Source organism: Alligator sinensis, unplaced genomic scaffold (assembly GCF_000455745.1).
Source record: "Alligator sinensis unplaced genomic scaffold, ASM45574v1 scaffold215_3, whole genome shotgun sequence".
Classification (NCBI taxonomy): Eukaryota; Metazoa; Chordata; order Crocodylia; family Alligatoridae; genus Alligator; species Alligator sinensis.
Window position 1 is genome coordinate 240,870 of NW_005842175.1, and position 21,699 is coordinate 262,568.

The window sequence follows — 21,699 nt, forward strand, 5'->3', positions numbered from 1 at the left end:
AGGAAACATGTGAAGAGACTCCTTACTGGTGCTGCCTCTGAAGTGCGTCAGAGCTGGACCCACCATCCTGGAAGCTGCGCGTCCTGCCCAGCTCTTTATTCAGCTCCTCCTGGTGGGCCTTCTTCAGTGCTTCAATGGCTAGAAATAAATGGAGACCCAAAGACATGGAATCAAAGTGGCCCAGTCCCAGCTTGGTAATGTTTGGCAGTGGCAAACTGGCTCTGTGTGGTCATCAGGTGCACATTCCCAGCTGCTGCTAAAGGTCCTACAAATCCAGGGAGGACTCAGTATTTCCATCCTCTGGTCTGCAGTGGGCACATTCACCATGCTAATACCCATAACCCCAGCCAGTACTGGGTGAGCCACAGATGTAACTGCTGGAAGCTTCCTGCCATGACAAAGTGGTGGTAATGGGGTTACATGAGAGTCTCTGCGCATAATCAGATCTAAGGATCAGATTTTTCAAATGGACCCACATCATTATACCCAAGAAACAGAGTGTGAAGACATGGGGGTGGGAAAGAGAGAGAGTAATCTGGCCTCAGTCCAATCTGGCACAGTGCACCCAGCTGTCATCGAAGAGCCATAGGCCCGCATGTGACCAGACCATGCATGGTATCAATAACCATCTGCCACCTTCAGCTAGCTGAGTTGCTCACTCCTTACTTCCCTGATCAAAGAATGGATCTTTGTGGGAATGGAATTCCAAATTTCAGTTTGGATCCCAGCATGCAGAAGCCCATGATGCAGAGGGGTATATTCACAGGGAATGCACGGTCCTCTTAACTACAGGGTGTTAGAGGCCACAGAAAACAAGGCAGACCAACTACCATACTCCTACCTATCGCAAGATCTTTTCAGAAAGGTCTCATTAGCTCTGCCTTGGATCTCAGCAAGTGACCAGCCCATTGCAAAGCTGAAAGGGTAATCGCTGATCCATGGAGGAACATCTGCTTACTCCAGAGGCCCCAATTAACATTGGGATGCCTAGTGCTGCTCATACCCAGAGAGCAAGGATTGCCGTCTAAACATACCAGAATGTGGGGGCAGACTGAGGTGAAGTGCCCAGGCCAAGGACCTGCAGGTGGCCACTACCATAACTGGAGACAGAGCCAAAAATATTGACTCCCAGAGCAATGCTTAGCTAACTTGCATCCCTGCAATGCTGTAGAGATTAAACTGTTTTCTATGGTCAGGGCCCAATCCCAGAGATGCTGGCACTGACTGAGGACAGCAGGATTCAATGGTGCTCAGCACCTCATTGAATCAAGCCTGTAGCTAGGTTTGTTCCCCACCCTGTGGAGTTTCCAGAAGTTCAAGGCATCCTAGGAAAGAAAGTGCTGGTAAAGGAAGTGAGGGGGGTTTCAGAGAGAACTGGCAGGAGGGGACTTATGGTGAAGATCTCTCCTCAATGTGAGGGACATCTCTTCACGTAGAGGACCTCAGCTCCAGGCCACACCTGCGGCTGTAGCTGCCGCCTCCTCAGCCAGGAGCCTCTCCTTCTCCTGTCGCAGCCGCTCCAGCTCCCGCTGGTGATGCCGCTGCAGCTCTGCCATGACCTGCTGGTGGGAAGACTCCATCTCTGCCAAGCTGCGCTCACAGGCCTCCTGCCGTGCAGAAGAGGGGAGAAAGGAAAGGAATGCTGTTAGAGGACAATGAGCCCAGGGAGTGGACGGGCCAGGCAACGACTGGACTGACAGAGACAGAAAGACTATGGCGCCTCCTCTGACCCTCTCCACTCAATCACATGCTGTTAAAGGTCCTTCTCAAATTGCACGGGGCCACTCCAGCAGTCAGCAGCAGCACTGCAGCGGCTGGGCACCCTGTGGCAGATGCAAGTATGCTGCTGCCAAGGTGGCACACCAGCTCGGCGAAAGGCAGAAGCTGTGTCCAGCCTGGGGGTTCCACTAGCAAAGCCACAACTGTTGGGACAGGTGTAAGCTCATCACAGCTCTGACAGCAGCACTTTGTAACAGGCAAGGCCACAGGGCCACATCCCACAATCCTCCTCTCTTCATACACCTCGGATGTGCAAGAGACTGCTAACAATGCAGATCTTCCAGCATCATAGCTACTAAGCTATTGTTCCAGGCTCTCAATAACCTCAGGAAGACTCTTTTGCCTTCGTAACATCCAGGACATTTGGGAACATTTGCAGCTAGAGTTCTTTCTTTCATAAAAGTCCCATGAGCATTGGCTGATAGTTGAGAGCCAATTCCCTTTGGTAGTCCTGAGGCTGCTGCCCCCTCACCTCCACAGACCCCAGTGAGACACACATTGCACCCTGGAAAATGACTATACAGAAACTATTGCTGGGTTGGGCAAAGTTCTGGGACCTGTGGTCGCCATCTGCTGTACCACCAGCATTAGAGGAGGGTGGCTGCTATCTGCTCTAGTTGGACAGTAAAAAAAAATCACCCTGAAGACTCCAGAGGAGTGGTTAACATAATCCTCCTCACATTTTGCTCTGCTGTCTTGTGATTTATCTTGAAACTGGCTAAGAAACCCTGGAGAGTGAAGAGGGAGGATGACAGAAAAGCCCTCTTTTAATGGACGGGCAGTTTGGGCCCGATTTAAAAAAACTGACTCTTCCAATCTGTTTGATAATGGAAGCTGATTAAACAGCATGGGGCCTGCAGAGAGTAATATTCATCAGGCCCCCAGCGCCGCTGCTCACTGGCTGCATTAGATACCACGTGATACAGAGGCTTTATCTGTGAGGGATCAATTGCAACAGGACAGTTACCTGACTGGGTTACTTCAAGACAGCCTCTCTTGAGAGTTTACATGTGTAACAGGAATCACATGAACATGGTGACGCTAAGGCCAGAGCCCAAGAGGCTCATCCTTTCACCCCCAGGACAGAGAAAGTGCACAGGACCTTGCAAAGTAGGACCCTTATTGGCCCTTTTTTCCAGCTGAATGAGCTCACTTCAAGGCCACAGAGAGATTAAGAGGTCGAGGGTTACCACCTTAGCTCCCCAGGCACTCAGCACTCCTCCTCCCTCTCCGTTGGGAAGCATTTTGCCAGAGACTTGACTGCACAAATGAAGCATGCCCAGTGTCAAGGGAGTTGCCCTCAATCATGAGCACATGTTCTGTGATGGCTGCACAGAGAAAGCTATGCTCACTGATGACTGGCACACAGGGCATTAGTCCTGAACATAAGAAACACTTTGCTGGGTCTGACCATAGGTTAAGCCTACAATACCCTGTTTTGCACAGCAGCAGAGTGCAGATGCTAAATGGGAAAAGTATTAAGCACAGCCTATCCAGGCTTATTTGTCCCCTCCCCTACAGCTTCATTCAGAGACCTAGAAAATCCTAATTTTGAGGCAGCATCCCCTAACTCTCGTGTTTGATACCCACTAAGAGAATACCAATTTATCCAATCCCCATTTGAACTCAGTTAAATTTTCAGCCCACAACATCCTGTGGCAATGAGTTCCTTGACTTAACAACATGCTGTGTGACAAAGAGCCTCCTTTATTAGTTATCAGGTTTAAAACAAATGAATTTTATTCTATATCCCTTAGTCCTAGTGTTGAGGCAGATATCAGAGAACAAGTCTTTGTTTACTTTCTCCACAGGATCCATGGTTTTAGACTTTTATCATATGCCTGCCACAGCTGTCTTTTTTCTATCCCTGGCCATATCCTCATGTTATGTCCAAAACACCTCCCCCTCCCCAACAAAATAAAAGGCATCAGTTATTCCTGGCAATGGGGAGAGCAGCTCATGAGAGTGCAGGCGCACAGAACAATTAAACCATTCCCACATGCCACAGATTGGGAACTGTTTCATATTTGTATGTGAAGTGCTGGGGCTCTGACACTAGGTGGAGGGAGTGAGAACCCAGTTTACATGCCTCTTAGTGGACAAGTTGGAGGGGGAGTGCTTGTACCCGTGCTTTGAGGGTCCCAGGGGGTGGGCAACATGTAGCTGGGGGAGTTTTCACTTCTCTCCTAAACACACAAATTCAATAAACTTCAATAGCCTGGAGCTGACTGAAGTCTGAGGTCTGCTTGCCTGACTAGGGGTGGGGGCGGGCATGGAGGACGTGCTTAGACCCATGCTTTTGGGTTCCCAGGGGCTGCAGCAAGGACATGATGAGCAGCTACAGTCAAGTAGGGAGTGAGGACACAGCTGGTTGTTAGAAAGATCGCTTTTATTGAACAAACAGTGTAACGGAGCTCTGTGATAAACTGTGCCAACAAAAGGAAAAAGAAAGAGACAGCACAATTCTGTCTTGGTATCAGAGCAGGGAGTTGCAGCAGTTGGGAGTGGCGGTGAGGAGTGATGCAATGTGGGATACCTGGAGGACTGACCAGACCCCTGCCATGGAATGCTTGATGTCCACACATAACACTGAAACTGGTTCATAGTGAACTGGTACAAAATAGTACTTGATTTTCCAGGTACATTTTTTAACCATTCCAGTCAGCTTTTAAGTCAGTGTAACAGGCTCATATGTCTGTTTGCATCAGGTTTAAACTGTATTTCATCCAGTCTAAGCATTATGTGTGTCTGTCCCTGGAAACTGAACCAGCTATCCTCTATTTGCCAAGACTTGAGTGCTGCCAACCAGCAACATCAACAAGATCCAGCTACATCCTGGCTACTCTTGGCACAGCAGAGGCTCAGGTCAGTCCCATACCTTTGGACCAAGCTACCTTTGACCAGAGGCTTTGATCTGTCCCCTCTGAGGCTTTCAGACAACCACACCTAAGTTGCAGGGTCTGTAAATCTGTGGAAGGTCTTGGTCAGTTCCTTCATCTGAGAGTCTTAATACATACTAAGCTCACACATGACCCTGTCCTGAAATTCACTCCTGAGGAGGGAGACGGCTTCCCAGGCCAGGCCAGTGCCACCAAGGTGTTGTGGTGTAGTAGTCCCATCCCTCAGCATGACTCCACTCCAGCAACACAGGACAGAACCTCTTCAAATTACGCCCTTATCCTTTGCATGGGTCTTTGGGCACCAGATTCTTTAAGGGCTGGCATAACTCATCAACCGCCATGTCATTAACGTGATAACTGGGCTCCCTTTTGGTTGCCATGGCAATGCTAATTAATGTAATGTATGCACCCTGCAAGGTAATCGAGATAGGTGGAAATCTCCTGTCTCCCTCAAATCTCTACCCTGCCTGGAATCTGAGCAGACTAACAGCTGAGAGGGGCTTCTGACCTGCTGCTGACCCTCCTCACCTGGGAGATGTAGCCTCGAGGCACACTGCCATCTCCATGAGGCTTTGCAGTGTCACGAAGGCTCTCACCACCAACACGACAGGATTCCAGCTGTGCCCTCAGGGACTGAACCTGTGCCAGGAAGCCAGGATATGAAATCAACTCAGCTATGGGAGAAAAGGCCCCGATTCAGAATTTACATGCTATATTCCAGCCAGACCAGACCAGCCTGGGCAATGAGGGAAAAAAAAAAAAAAAAATGAAGGAAATGTGTTTCTATGGGAACCCTAATTGACCTCCTGTATTGAGGGGAAGGGGATATCACACAGTGAGGTAGGACCCAGCTGGTCAGCCTGGGAAGGTGAAGGGACAAGGCCCTCCATCAAGACACGTGTAGCATGAACCACACTCTCCCTGATGGACAGAAATGCACCTATAAGGGTTTGGAATGAGAGGCTCACAACCTCCATATGGAAGAAGGAGAGACATACTCTTTGCTCAATGGGAAAGTAATGAGGAGCACTCCTGTCACAAAGGACAGCATGGAGGTTTGGGATTGCTTGGACATGACAGCATAAAAGTTTAATCACCAGTCTCAACTCAAGGCAAGTCAGTGGCATTTCACCAAATGACACTAGGCCTGAGCTTGGCCAAGCTGTCTATATGTGAGCAAGCTGTTTCTCCAAACACAGGCCTTAAGCTGGTGGGGAAACTGGGCTATGAGTGCAATGTGAGCTAAAGCTCTCATACTCCAGATAGGAAGCAAAGGACATTGCTTTCCCAGCATCACAACCCTACCCAACAAGAGATGTAACCTCCATCAGCTAAGCCCAACCTGGAAGAGCATGGAAGTGTTGGGGCTCCCTCTGCCAAACTGAGAAGAAGCAAACGTGGTGCCAGAGAGCAAGTCAGCTCCTACCTCCTTCTCCAATGCTTCACTGGTGTCCCTGTGGCTCTCTCTGCTCTGGTCCAGCAGTGCTGTCAGGGGGACTCTCTTCGACTCCCTCAGGGGCAAGCATTCCAGCTCCAGCCACTTCTTCTCAATCTCTTCCTTCAGCCGACTGCGCTGCTCCTCGGACAGGGACTGGCCCATAGGCTCCTTCTCACACCCCTTGCGGAAGAGATCCCGAGCTGGGCCATCAGTCTGCAGGACTCCACTGTCAGGAGCCTCGAACCACTTCCGCCTCTCCTCCGAGCGGACGGCCAGGTCCCGTTCCAGCTCCTCATGCTTGAATGTTCTGTCAAAGACCCTCAAACTCCCTCTCGTCCGCTGTGGGGACCCTTGGTTCAAGGGGCCCTGCTGCAGGGGGGACAGCTCCACATAGTTGAAAGCCTGGCGCTGTCCGTCTGCTTTCCGGTAACTGCCCTTGAAGATAACCTCTGACCCCGTGCCTGAACGCTGCTCCTCCGAACGGAGGGAGCTCTTTTGGGGTACATAACTACTGAAGGAGTTTTCCTTGTTGCAGTCAGACAGCCTGAAATGGGAGCATGAGCCCATGAGGGAGACGCAGTGCTGGGAGTAATGCAAGCAGGTGTTGTGCAAACTGCCCACACACGCTTCTGCCAATGCACCCCAGGCCTATCTTGCTGCCACACCCTTGGGTAGCCCAGCCCTGGGAACCTCCTGACCACATGCGTGCACACGTGTGCACCACCCCCCCTGTTCAGCAGCTCTGTGATAAGAACAGTTTCCACATGACATGAAGAACCAGAACTGGCTCTTAAGATGCTAGCTGCCACTTGCAATCATTGAGTCTGAGCTGTGGGCTTATGCTCACCAACCCAGCTATGCTCTTCAGAGCTCCTCCCCTCCTATGACTAAGGAGACTCCTTCCTTCTCCCCTTTCCCATGTAGGAAGGATGAAAAACTTGACATTACCTCTTCCTTTCAGGCACTCTTACACTAACATTTGTTTGGGTAGGGGAAGAGATGGTGGCGAAACTGGGGGAAGACAAGAATGAGACACTGCACAGAGGGGTGAGCAGATAACAAGTAAAAGTCACCCCCACATGCACAGGAATCATAGGAAAGTAGGGCTGAAAGGGACTTAAAAAGTCATTTAGTCCAGCTTTATGCTCAAGGCAGGATCATCCCCAAATAAACCATCCCCGACAAGTGTCTATCTAACCTGCTCTTGAATACTTCCCAGGATGGAAATTCCACCGTGTCTCGTAGGTGCCTGTTACAATGCTTGACCACTGCCATAGTCAGAAAGTTCCTTCCAATATCCAACCCAATTACCTCTGCTGCAGGTTGAGGCCGTTGCTCCTAGTTTCGTCCCTGTCACAGAGAAAAGCCCGTCTCCATCCTCTCTATAGTCACCCTTCAGGTAGTTGAAGACTTATCAAGTCCCCCCACTCAGTCTTCTCTTCACCAGACTAAATAACCCTAGCTCTTCCAGCCTCTGCTGATAAGCCTCAACTTCATACTTCAAAGGATCCTATACAGGAGATTCAGGGAGAGCTCCTCTGCTGTTAGGTCACCTGACAGTACCTTAAATACAAGGCCTCAGGAGTTCCTCCTGCACTCCCCAACTGATCCTGTAAGGATGATGGAATATTTATACCAGCATAAAAGTAGTGGACAAATTATGCAAACTCCTAAACTGTGGTAACTTTACCCAACGTGGAGAACTGCCCTAGAAAGATGTCACTAGAGTTTCACCCCTGATTAAGTTTAGGTTCCGTCTGTCCACCTTCAACATGGGGTGAGAGTCTGCTAAAGGCAAAAAGGCATCCCCCACACTGTCTAGTAACTGTTCCTAGCCATGGGACAGCTGCACATCTGTCCTGTCCTATTCCTGGTGAAGTTTATACTAGTGTACCAAACTGGTGTCATTTATGCTGGGGCGTGTGTTCATCTCTCCCTGGCCTATGCCTGTGATGTGGGCCTTTAAAGGGTTATCACTGGTGCCTACCAATGCAAGTGGCAAGGCACCTCCTCCCACTCCCAGATGAGTTGAAGAGACGTCCACTATTCCCTGTCCAATGTACCAACCCAGATAGCCATCTCAGTAGTGATGAGCAGCATGGGTGCTACGGCAGAGGGAACATTCCCAGAGATACGTACTTGGTGACATCTGGAGCACTGGCAGGACGCACGTTCTTCCTCAATGCCTCAATCCAATTCCTCCGGATTCCCGAGGTCATCGCTGATAGAGTGAAGACAGCATCTTTCGTCTGAAAGGGAGAACCAAAACACCGCTCTCCAGTCAATGTCCTGCCCACTGCCACGGAAGACAGTGGGAGAAAACAGTAGGTCTGAGATGGGGAGGAGGTAATATCCCATTCACCCTCCCATGACAAGGTACCTGCCAGCCCTGCCTGATGGTATCTGCCTTTGGTACCTTACAGAGTCAGAGAAAAGCCATCACCAAGAACGTAACCATACAGGCCCCTCTCTACTCTCCTCAGTCACACCAACAAGAGGCAGGACACTTAAAGGCTCAGAATGAGGTCAGCTCACCACCCAGACATGGCCAACAAGGGGCTAACTGGTCAGGCACGTGGAACAAATTTACAATGAGATTTGCTGGCCAGCTCCCAAGGAACCCTCACTCTTAAAGATGTCCCAATTTCTATTCCATTAGGAGCACACATAGGCAGAAACAATCCCTAGTAGCTGGGGAGATGGTTTTTTTCATTGCAGCATCCCACTGCTGGGGAAAACTTCGTATAAGTGTTTTAGTGACAGCAAAGGTATCTTTGGTGGTGCTGACACACTAACCCTGAATGAGTTGTATTGAAATCGCTTCACCTGTGGCCTCCTGTACCACCCTTCCCCTACAGTGCCTTGGAGCCGATTCAGTCAGCAGGCTAAACAAACCCAGAGACCGTCTCTGCTCTAATGAGCTCACATTCCCAGTCTGTGAGCAGACAACTAGCAGATACTATTTGCAGGCAGTGTGAGGAGGCAGAGGGAACAGAACAATCCCCATTACCTTCTTAAGTACTCACATGTATCTGGAAGCCGTAGTTGCGTTGCACTGCATATTCTGTCACATCTGTGCAGGAGCGCAAGTCAATCTCACCATCCAGCTCATCAGCCTGAAATGTCCCTCAGACGGTCAGTGAAAGTTATATCTCTGAGACAGCCTCCATTGTCTCTCCAGTGCTTCCAGCATCATGGCTGGAATCATGAAACCCCCCACCTTCCACTCAGTCTGCTTCTTTTCCCCCATCTTTGTTGGAGCCAGATGCTCTAGGGTCTCTGTGTTTCAACTGTTATTCTTCTTGAGGCATTTGCAGACTTAGCTACTAGGGAAGTTGCAACTAAACCACATAATAAGCCCTGCCAGCGTTGCAGTCAGCTTCCACTGGGAGCTGAGCACAGCCCCTTCACCAGGACTCTCTCTCTACATACAGGCAGTGAGGGAAGAATAAAGGTGCATTCCCTTTCTTACCTCTTCAGCACTGGAGTCCCTGTAATATCTCAGGCTTGAGTCCGTCAGCACAAACCAGTGCTTCTTCCACTGCAGACAGAAGAGTTAAGGGGAGGAGACAAGAAGACAGACCGAGGGAAGAGAAAAGATGAAAATACTAAGGAAATACTTTGGAAGAGGGAGGTTTCTGCTTACAACCGTCTTGTCCATAGGTCTGGCTACTGCCCCTTTCCCCTCTAAACATACCTCCTCCACCTTCGTCTTTTTAAGAGTCAACTGGGAAAGGGACAGTGGGAAGGGTTTGATGGGACTCTGTAGGGGACCTCTAACAAATCAAGCATCCAAGCAGAAATTCAACAGCTGCTTCTCTCCACCCTCTCCACCAAGAGCCAGCATAACTATGGGGAAGGAAAGGCTCTGGATACACAGGAGTCTCCAGTGTGGACTGGATATCCATCTTACCTCTCCTGGCCCATCCAGTATGGACATCCATCCTTTCTTGAAATTGAGGAGATCCGGCTGGAAAAAGGAGGACAGAGCAGGGGTTAATAAAGGTTGCAAGAAAAGGCAGGGTTAGGAGGTCAGGACTGACACCAAGTTCAAAACATCAGACCTTCCACCAGGGAGTGGAGAAAGAGCCCAGAGGTTTAGATAGGACAGAGGGGTGATGGGGACAACAGTCCAGCCCCATTCCCACCAAACCCAAATGGACCAGGGACCAAGCAGCAGAGGGCATGGCTCTGAAACACACCAAGCAATCACTGCTCCAAGAAGCAGCCCAGGAGATAAAAATGAAAGAAAAACATGCACCACAGAAGTTCCCTATGTGACTGGAGATATTTAGTCACAGGTTTTCTACTTGGTGGTGGAGGAAAAGCCAGAAGTAACTACATCTGGAAAGGAGTTTGATTCCCGGGAACTACCCAAACCTCCTCCAGATCTGGCATCACTCCAAAGTCCAGCGAGATGCTTCCTCCATTATCGTCAACACCAGTTACTTATTAATAGCTTGGCTGTGCGGGAGTTGAACAGTGCCATCTCCAGGGAGCAGATAGGGAAATACATGATGTTAAGTGACTTGCCCAGGGCCATCAGGTGAGTCTGAGCCAGGGCTGGAGCTTGGAAATAGACTCTTTTCTGAAATGCAAGAGTTCTGCTCTGCTAAACAGGCCCCCCCTTTACTCTCCCTGACTCCCCCCTGTCAGACATGTGCACAGCTTGTGGCCTATCCTAGCCCTCCCAAGTGAATATAAAGGGGAGAGTGGGGCAGGGCCTAAATTGTATCATCCTTCATGGCAGAGATATCACTCTCCCCACCTCATCCCAACCAGTTCTGCCTCCTTTCAGGGCTGAAGCTGCAGAGAGCTGACTCAGGGAACAGTCTCTCCTTTGCTTTACTAACCCAAAGAGGCCAGATCCATCCCTTCACTGCCTTCCACAGAGTTGCATCAAGAATGAATCTGGCTCAATGGCCATATTTTCAAAGAGATCTGTGTCTCATTCCCTTCCCCCCCCCTCCCACCCCCAATTTAGTCAAGCACCAGTGATGTAACCTGGGGTGGACAGCAGTGGAGAGGGGCTGGGGACAGAGAAGGAGAGGAAATGTCAGAGCTGTACCTGGAAGTTGTCTGCATCTGGTCTGCCAATTTCGGGGAGGCTGCCGGGTGTGCCCAACTGCCACATGCTCCACCCAAGAAAGGGCTGGTGTGTGTGTCAATGTGTTTGTGAGGGAGCAGTTCAGCAACTGCATGGGTGCTCTATGCACCAAGGGCTTCCGATCAAACCAGGAAATGTCCACCTGGTGCCAACTAACCCCCGCAAGCCCAGACTGCCAGCAGCCCAACTGGGCAAAACTTTCTCTGCTTTCATTTCGCAGCTCTGAGCTCTTGGGTTACACCCAAGGTTACAGCAGACAGCAGCAGTGGAGTGAGCATAGGACCGCCCCAAACTCAACCAGCCTATTGGTTAGAGTGCAGAGTGAGGAGGACATGGAAGGGGCGGGCCACCTGTTGCTACAGTTGCAAACCCAACCTATCAGGGTCCCACTGGGCTGGACCTGTCAGATTGCAGACACTGAATACGCCCCACAGGAGCAGATACGTGTAGAAACCAGAGCCAGGTGGCCTGGGGTTCCACTGCTCACCTCGGACTGGGGACAACCACTACAGACTGAAACACACATACACATGGAGACACAGGAATGTCTCTCTTCCCCTCAGCCTTTCACGCTTTTGTTAATATCTCCGCTTGGTTACTGCTTCTGGAGTCCCACCAGGCCCTCCTCACCTCACCCCCTCCACAAAAAACCCTTTCCTCTTGTGGCTGCAACTCCACCTTCATGCTGTCACCCCTTGGGATGAGGCATGAAGGGAAACAAGGCATAAAATCCATCATGCTGTGATGCACGTGTGGAATGCATGCGCGTGTGCGCGCGCACACACACACACAATCCAGGCTCTCAGGGCCCACTGAACAGTGCCAGTGCTGCATTTGCCTTCCAGTCCCACCCCTCCATCCCTAGACACAGTGCTGGATCATTCTGCATTACACCAGGTGTCCACACTGTTGCTTCCCGGAAACTGCACAATGAGTAATAGATACCCCTGGATGTCAGAAAAAAAAAAACAGAACCCTGAGCAACAGAACAGCAGGGAGTTATAAAGAATAGTTTAACTGGCCAGGTAACTTTCCTTAAAACATTAAAGGCTGAACCAGCAGAGGGAATGCAATGCATGTAAGATAGCAGGGCTTTGAGGAAAGCATTTGATTAAGTGTCTTTGCAAAACCTGAACCATGGATTTGTGTCCCATGAGCTTGGGTAGGATCACAGGCATGCAGATTAAAACAAGGCTGAGATCGTACACAAAGGGGAACGATAGAGAAAGAAACAGGAAGGAAAGATGCCTAGCTGGCATTATTGTTGGGACTGGTGTTAGGTCTCATCTCCTTTGAAGCCTCCTGTGCGGTGGTATTAATCACCCAGTTAATTGACAATAGCAAAGCAGATTAAACTGGGAGGAGCTATAATTGGCAGTGAAAACTGAGAAACATTAAAGACCTAGAGGTAGTAGAAAGAAGGCAAGGACAGAAGTAGTAGAGTTATCCAACCAAATTCTGACCCTTACCCCAGCCCAGTATTGTGACCATAAAGGCCCCAAAATTAATTTGCCCAGTACATGGCTAGTATCTGTGCTGCCTCCCTAACCGTGCACCTGGGTTAGAAAGGGCCATGGCTGTGACCTTTTGCAAATATTTCAGGCTGCATAGGAGTCCATAGGCAGCTGGGTGTGGTTGTCATAAATGAGAACAGCCCCAGTGTACTTATGTTGGGGCCAGAACTAGAAGAGATGCTCAAGTAATATAAAGCTACCTTTGCACCCCTGCCCTCCAGGTGGGCAGTCTATAATAGGATTCTCAAGAAGGATGGTATGGAAGCCAGCCTGTGGACAGAATATCAAACAAGAACACACTTGGGACAGTGTGAGATACTGCGTCTGTGGAAAATTGTTCTGAAATGCAGATTTGATGGAACAGGGACACCTGGAAAACCAGATGACAGGCAAGCATGAAATAGGATGCAGGAGCACAGCAGAAACATGCGCACCCCCCAAAACACAGTTGTAGGCTGCAGCTGCAGAGGCCTGAGGTTTCACAGCAAGGGCCTGGGCTTTGGTGTGACCACACCTAAAATGCTGCATTTGCTTCTTGTGAGCTACAATGCTAGAAAGGTAGACGAGCTGGAAAGACTCCAGGAAGAACTGACATGAGCAGGGGACTGGAATGGCTGGCTTAGGCTAAGAGATTAAACAGGGTTGACTATGCCTAGGCAGCTATAGAGGCCGTGATAACAGTATGCAAGTATCTGAAGAATGTAAACACCAAAGAAGGAATGGAATTACTGAGGGTGGCACAAGGGGTTGTAGCTGGGAATAAGAAAATTAAAAGAAGAAAAGGAACAGGCTTCCTGGCCTACTAGGCTATGCAATAGGATGAAGGTCCCGTTGCTTTGGGACTTTTAGCACCAGACTGAAGAGAATCTCAGGGAAGTACCCCTAAAATAACAACCCTGCCCTGACTGATCTGGTAGATCCTTTCCATTTCCAGCGCCCCTCATCAGGTGAAGCAGCTCCACCACATTCATCCCAGAAGCAGCCCCACAATCTCTGTCATACAGTGATTCTTACGTTGTTTTTTTCAGCTCCAAATACGCCCAGTTACCACTTGCCTAATTATTTGTACTAGGGAATTTATGAGAGAGATGAACAGTTCGGAACTGAAGACAGAAGTGTTCTTGGCTCTGTTTGGTGGAAGTGAATTCACTCCTATCTCTGGCTCAGAGGCCAACAAAGCTCCTGAGTCCACTCAGGCTATCAAAACAAGTAGAGGACTGTGCTCTCCCCACCCCATGAGAAATGCCTTCAGGCACAGGGATTCTCAGGCCAGCCTGTCGCCTCCATTATTCAACTGTGCTCCCAGACCTGCTCTCCAGCGCCTGGGTGCGTCTGTGCCAGTAAAGACTGCCAGTCACCATCCCTCACTAGCTTCAGCAGACAGCAGTGCCCTCTGCCTCGCTCTCTTAACCACATCCTCTTTTACATCCCAGAAGGTTCAATGCAGTGACCCTTTGCCTCTAAAATAAAGCCCAAGGCCAAACCCTGACCGAGGGCATTCATTGCATGAGTTTGGCAGGTCTCACCCTAGTTCCTCGTCACAGATTTGCCTCCTCTGCCCATGGTTGAACAATCTGGGACAGTGTTACATGCCGTGGCCGAGGAATCAGGGGCATAGTGTGAGGGAGGCATCCTGCACATCAAGTGAGGGGCTGGGAGAAGAGGCAGAGGCTATAACAAGAAAACCCCAGGTTTAAATACCTAAACTAAATCTACAGCTTGAGCCTATCTGATTAGAGATAACAGCCACCTTGCCCCAGTCACAGGCAACACTTGGCACTTTCTCAAGGCAGAGGCACTCTCCTCAAAGCAGAGAGAATACAAACAAGCACAGAAAAGGGGGGGGGGGGGGGGGGGGGGGAAGAGGAGGAAGAGGAGGAAAACTTCCCAAGATACAAGGCAGCTTCTCAGCAGGGAGGCACCACTCCCATCTCCAGCCTGAGCAGAGTTCCTGCACCACCAGCCCCAGCATCCCAGGTTTGAGAGAGGAGGAAGAGGAGGGGTGTCATCAGGAAGGACAGGAAAGGCTACAGGATGCTGCGGTGCTGTAAGGAAATGCCGGCTGATGGCTCAGGATGGAGCTCAGGGTCAGATGGCGTCACTGGGTGCCCCCCGCTAGTTCCAGCAAGACTCCATCCAGCCCTGGCCACCGGCCCACCCCCTCACACGTCACGGTGCCTCCGCTAGGGTGCAGCCCACGAGCCAGCCGGACTCAAGATCGCCCATGCACTTCTCCACCTCCCCATCCAACATGTGTCCAAGCCTGCCTCTGGCCAGCTGGAGAGAAGGAAAGAACCCCACTGCCCTTTTTCACGCTCGTCTCTCTCTTCCACGTGCACAGCAAACCCTCACCTCACAGAAGACCCTCCTGCCTTTGCAAGGGCACGTGGGATCAGCGCCCCCAGTCCACCACCTCAACACCGAGCTACCACTGCCTGTTGCCACCAGCCCTGTTAAGTGGCACCAGGCCTATACTCCCTCCAGGGGGCCACTCCTGGCCTGGTCTCCTACCCCCAAAACTGGCTGGTTGGTCCCTCCATGATGCTGCCTGGCTGCCCCAGGACACTGCCACACCCTGTTTCTCTCCCAGCAGCTGCTGCTCGCTTTTGCTATGGCATTTGATGGAGGCACTGGCCCAGGGACCAGCACCTGAGGGGTCATGGCAAAAGGCTTTAGAGGAGCCCCTCAGGCAGGATGTGGTAGCCAGGCTGGACAGACAGACACAAACGTCCCCCTTAACCAGGACTTGCACACACTCACCCCCCCTCCAAACCAGGCCACTCACACACAGACTACCACCCACACGTGCGTCCCCCTGAACCAGGAGTATCACACAACCACACACCCCCCAAACCAGGAGTGTCACCCCACACACACACACACACACACACACACACATCCCCCCCAGAAGTCCCCATTAAAAAAACATTCACTTTCTTACCGCAGCATTTGCTAGCAGATATTAAATGTCAATATTATCCCCAGTGAGAAGAGGAAGGAGGTTGAAAGGTTGGTGGTTTTAGGAAGCTAATTGCCATCAGTAAATTAGAGTTATGAACACACCATTCTTTTTTCAGCAATGAGACGCATGAACTCTGTAATTTTAAGTCTTGCAGTACAATCTGGAATGTACAGAGGCATACTTTGTATTAGCTCATGATCTTCACAGGAAATGAATTCAATAAGAAGGTGCCTCCTTTGACTTTAAAGGATATTCTCTAATAGTTTATTAAGAAAAGACTCTTTGAAATTAAAATGGACAAAAGCCCCTAGGAAGAACTCATGTTTACAGATTGTTCCCTGTTTTTCTCAGAGACTTGAACAATAACCAATTAATGCCTGACAAGAAAATGCAAGCTCCAAATGAAGGGCTTTTTTCTTTTCTTTTTTTTAAATAAATGTCACATGTAAGAAATAACGTTCTAGCTCAAGTAACAGCCCGCTCCGCCCCGCGCCCCTCGGCCGGGGGCAGCAGCCCAGGGGGCGCGGGTCATAGCCCGCCCGCGTGTACTGGGCCGGGGGGGTGGAGCGGGGAGACGCCCCTTGTAGGGCCCTGCCCCACGTTACATACATCGCGCAGCAGAGCGAGGAATCGTGCCATAAATGCAGACCTGCCCTAGTGCCAAGTGATTCTCACAGTGGTCCAGGTGGATCACACCATAAATGTAGACCAGCCACACGTGCCACGTTACTCTCACACTGGTCCGGGCGAATTGCGCCATAAATGTAGGCCGGCTGCATGTGCCAAATAATTTTCATGCCGGTCTGGGCAAATTGCGCCATAAATGTAGCCTGGCAAAGTGAGGCCCCTCTGCACCTCACACCAAAAATGTCATTCAGTTGCACCTTCAATCAAGTGATGGTGCGATAAAACAAGCTATAAGTTACAAAGTTATTCCACAAAACATGGAATAACTTTGTGGCTTGTTCTACTGGCGCCATTAACTGAACGTGCAGCCTGGTGCTTCAACAGAGGGGCTCCTAACCACAGGGGTGTCAACCCGCAGAGGTGGCAGCATTGTCAGCTGATGATGTTCACAACAGGGGCAGCATTCTCCCTGGTGCAAGCTCAGCAGCTGACAGCACTGTAGGGCTCGCAGGGGATGGTGGGGAGAACGCTGTCCCTGCTGTGAGCCTCGTGAGGTGTGGGGTAGGGCTCCCTCACGCTGCCCCCACTGCAAGCTCTGCCAAGTCCCATCAGCTGTGGAGCTTGTAGCTGCAGGAGCCAGTGCAGGGGGCACCCAGGATTGTGATCCCAGGCTTCCCCTGCACTGGCAATAAGGCATGATGAGATCTAATGTGCGATCCCACAATTGCACCTCCTGCCACGCATGTGTGGCTTTGTGCGGATTGCACATTAGATCCCATTGTGCCTTTACCTGAACGTGTAGAGGGGTCCTTATTCTCACCATTCGCAGGCGAATTGTGCAATAAATGTAGAGCAGATGCACATTTAAAGTAATTATCACACAATTAACTGGTGAATTATGAAAAATGTAGAATGGCTGCGTGTGTAAAGTCATTCTTATGCCACAAAAATGACTGTCCAGCTATAAAAAGAGCCAACCTGCTAGAAAGACATGTTTAGGCAATCATCGACTCTTCTGGATCATGATGTATGCATGAGAGGTCACCCAGACCTTTGATGCATACGCCTAAGCATGAGTATGGAGGAATGGAGGCTGCCAGTGCCCAGACCTTCCATCCCCCCTTTAGGCCATTGAGACAATCAAAATGTCAGACCAAGTCCAGATGTTTGGTGCCTCCATGGCTGTAATTGTATAAGCTTCTGGGAACTGAACCTGGGTCTCCTATGTGGCAGGCAACAAGTCTTTCACTGCATCACAGGGGACTCAGCTAGAAAGCTGGCACTTCAAAATGTGTAACACAACTATAGTTGTTTTCTACCCTGCTTTCATTTGAACATGTAGCAGGGCCTTTGCCAGGCAGGGGTGGTCAACAGCTGGACTGCTGCAGTGTTGGTGATTGCAGGAAGGCAAGGGAGAGATGCCCCTTCTAGGCCCCTGCCACACGTTCCATATATCATGCAATTGGGTGGTGAATTGTGCAATAAATTTAAACCAGCCATATGTGCAAAGTAATTCTCACCCATAAAAATGACCATCCAGCTATAAAAAGAGCCAACCAGCTACAAAGTTAGTGCTTGAAAATGTATAACAGCTCTATAGGTGGTTTCTATCCAGCTTCCATTTGAACATGTGGCAGGGCCCACAACAGACTGACTAAATGAGACAGTATAGATGAACTGTAGCCATGAAGGTATAGGAATTATGTGAAAGGGAGGATTTCTTAGGGCCATCCCAACAACACTGTTGATCCAGTAAAATATACCACCCTAAGCAATCCTGGCCTCTTGCATAAAGAACCCAAGTGATCCTGAGGTGGAGTTCACTTCATCAGATGGCAGCAGAGGAGCAGCAGTCAGCACTACCACTGCTTTCCTACTGCCAAATTTCCAGACTCAGGAAAGTTAAGTACTGCAGGAGGTTGAGTACTGCATCCAGCTGGCAAAGGGGGTAAAGCCATGGTCTTGCCCTGTAATAGCTGGGGATATGCAGAAGCAGAGAAAGAAAGAAGGATCTGGGAACAAGAGTTGAGCCAGGAGAGGGAGAAATGCAAGTGGCAGTGTAAGAAGGCAGAAGTATGCAGCCATCTGATGAAGTGAACTTGAGTTCATGGAAGTTCATGCTCTGTAATTATCTTATTTAGCTAGGCTATAAAGTCCATATCTACCCTGACTTCACACTCACACAGCTGACTACAGGAAGCCTGATGAAGACCTTGCTACAAAAGATATAATCTCTCCCAGCTCCCTGACCATTCGCTGGGAAACCATGTTTTGCAAAGATCCACAGGTGCCACAGAAGCTGCAGTCCGAGAATCACTGTCCTAAGTGATACTAGGAAACGATGGGGAAACAGGAACAGGATTACAAGCACAATGAAGAGAAGTGGTACTCAACCCCTGACTGGCAGAGGTATGTCATCCAGTCCACAGGGCTCCCCATAGGTCTGGAAATTCAGTAGTGGGAGGGCAGTGGCAGCATTAATTGTCACTCCCCTGATACCAAATTTCTGGACCCAAGGGCAGGGATAACATGGCCCTCCACACTAGATTGTACTAGGGCATGGTTGGCCAGCACACAGGGATGCTCTGTGGCTGGATCCAGACGTGCAGGATGCAGCTGACATGCTGGATTGTACCCATAGACTGACTCAATGCAGAATCCAGCCCATGAACCAACCCCATACCACTTATCTGTCCCATGGGGTCAGAAGGCTGTGCACCACTGGTGTAGAGGATGCCTGCTCTGATTCTGGCCTCTGCAGATCCCACCTGTAAGCAGCTCTTCATATCCTGGCCACTTCAGATGGCCAAGCAGTTGCCCAGCTGTCTGCTGGCTATCAGGGTGGAGAAAGAAGCCTGGTTCTAGCCTAAATCCTAACCCTATCACAGGCTTCTTGTGAGACCCTGGGCAGCTCATGATCATAGCCTTCCCCTAGCTCACAGAGGCATGGCATGGTTAAATACATGAGACACCTAGAAACTGCTGTGAGAGGGGCTATGAAAGTAGATGGGCAGAGTAAACAGTATACTGAATTAGTCTGATACAAGATGATGGGCACTACATCAGATCTTTGAAAAAAGCATAACCTTTGTGGTCCTACTCTTGCCCCCATTTTTGTGTGCCCAGCAGGAGGACAGGAGAGGGGAGTGGCATCAAAGAAAAATAAATGCCAAGAAGGGAAAAGTACAAAATTCACCCCTTGAGCCCCAGTCTCCTTCCAGCTGCAGGAGTGAAGACAGTGGGCTACAGGGAAAAGGGGGCCTGGCTTCCAGCCAAGAAAAAGCTTGATGCTCAAGTATTAGCATTTCCATGGCTCCAGCTGGGGAGATGAATGGGTGCTTGGTGGGGGAAGGTTCCCACACCTTTGCTGCTGTTTAGATAACAGCATGTTTCCCATATGGCCAGGGCCGCCAGGCACCACAGCCTTGATAACACCAAGAAAATGCCTCCCCTGACAAGGGGGAAAAAAAACTCAGAAGCACATACAGCCTTGTGAAATAAACTAACAGCTTTGGAGGGAGGAATCAAGCAAACACCCTGTGCAGGGTGGCTGGACCCAGGCATGGGGACATCACAGCCTCCCTCCTCTAGGTCATCAGTTTCAAGACTCAGGAGACTGGGAATGGAGTCTGGGTTACATCAAGCCTGGAGGGTCACTGACTGCAGGGCATCCCTGTCTGGCAGCTGTCTGAGGCTCAGTATGAAATGAGTTGATAAGTCTCAAGCACCAGGACCAAGCAAACAGATGTCCAGAGCACACCAAAAAGCTCGCCTCAAGACCATCCAGCACTGGGCCCCTGACGTTCCCCCCTGCCCTTGATATTCTCAGTGCCTGGGCCCTGGAGACAGCTCTCTTAAGAGTCTTCCCTTGACGTCACCCTCTCAGCCGGCCTGAGGCACACTGGGGAAGAAAGTCATTGCTTCCACTTACATGGGCTGGGAATAAACAGAAGATTCAGGCATCAGGATTATCTCACAGGCCAGCACCTTTCAATAGCCCCACATTCGCTGATGTGACATTTTTAAAATTCCAGCACTCCCAAACTTTTGTGAAGCAAGGCACTTAGCCATATACAACATCCAGCTGTCCCTCATCAGAGAGAGAGCACGCAACTGGCCTGAGCTCAGCATTGGCAGTCAGGAATTCTTGCATTTCAGTCCTACTGTTGCTTTTGACTCCCCTCCGTGATGTTGGCAAGTCACTGTCTCTCCCTCTGCCTCATTGCCCACATCTGTGAAATGGGGGCGGGGGGGATAAAATTTCCCTGCTTCACAGGCAAAACTGCTCAGAGCAGGGGAATAACAAGGAATTGTATCCAGAGCCCGGACACACTGGGTGGACCCGGACTGGTGGATTTTTTGAACAGGTCACAGATGGTTGTTACATAAAACTTACATGAATACCATGATAGCGCTACATGACTTCTGATTTAAATATTGAAATGTAATTAAAACCAGCTATTCAATTCAGTAGTTGGAAAAAGGTCTGTGGGTGTCAGGGCTGAGACATAAGAACTTGTCCCACGCTTGACAACTTCTGTGGATGGCACTGTTCACAGAGGTGTTGGGAGCACTGATGAGTGTAACATGCAAAGGGCAAAGGGAACAGGCTGGGGAGAGAGAGAGCCAGCACATTTGTTCTTGCTGTGCTGTGGACATCAGGCTGTTCCCTTGCAGCTGAATTCCAAGCAGTGGCTCGCTCCAACATGCTGCATCAGAGGCAGAGGTGCTGCACAATGCAGCTTGCTGACACAGCACCTGCACAAAAGGCCAGCTGGCCTTTGTCATCGAAAATGGCCCTGTCAACTCCCTGTCATCCCAGTAAGTCTGGGTGCTTCTGAACAGTTCCCCCTCCCTCCCGCCATGCACTCTGTCTACCCTCCACCCCCTACCCTTCTCTGTCCCCCATCCCCCCCCGCCACCTTAAGTATATGAAATACCTTGTATTTCTCACTGGCATCCAGATAAAGGTCTTGGCTTCCTGGAGAAGGTGGCCTGGCACTGCTGAGGAGTTGCATTGTGCCTCTACCCAGCTGGGACTATGAGAAGAGAAATCAGGATTTAAGTACTAAGTATTTGCCTTTTCACGTGATTCTCCATAACTAACTTCCAGCATGCAGTTGAAGAGCTTTGGGTTCCCAGTCCTGAAGACCGGGTGCTCTTCATTCGGTAAGGGATACCTGGGGAGAGAGGCAATATGCAGGGGGGATAGAGCTATTCATGTTCCAGCCAGCAGGGGCACCACCAGGACTAAGGCTGATCCAAGCTGTAGTAAAATAGCCAAACTCAGGGCTATTCATTGGGTGGAGCTGCCAAGACAGGGATTCTCCAAGCTCTGTGGAGACTGGAGATGGATTCCCAGGGTTTAGGCC

The 21,699-nt window shown here is 50.1% G+C and overlaps 1 protein-coding gene across 1 annotated transcript in view; it reads right to left on the minus strand.

Annotated features, from left to right (window-relative positions):
- Positions 1–21,699, minus strand: part of TRIOBP (TRIO and F-actin binding protein) — a 36,038-nt gene that overhangs the window by 5,635 nt on the left and 8,704 nt on the right. The window contains exons 9-17 of the mRNA XM_025206878.1: positions 21,268–21,366; positions 10,031–10,087; positions 9,590–9,658; positions 9,144–9,233; positions 8,257–8,366; positions 6,106–6,661; positions 5,208–5,318; positions 1,460–1,607; positions 27–138 (exon numbers count right to left, since the gene is read on the minus strand). Coding sequence (XP_025062663.1) covers positions 27–138; positions 1,460–1,607; positions 5,208–5,318; positions 6,106–6,661; positions 8,257–8,366; positions 9,144–9,233; positions 9,590–9,658; positions 10,031–10,087; positions 21,268–21,366 — 1,352 coding nt within the window. The remainder of the gene's footprint in view (positions 1–26; positions 139–1,459; positions 1,608–5,207; positions 5,319–6,105; positions 6,662–8,256; positions 8,367–9,143; positions 9,234–9,589; positions 9,659–10,030; positions 10,088–21,267; positions 21,367–21,699) is intronic.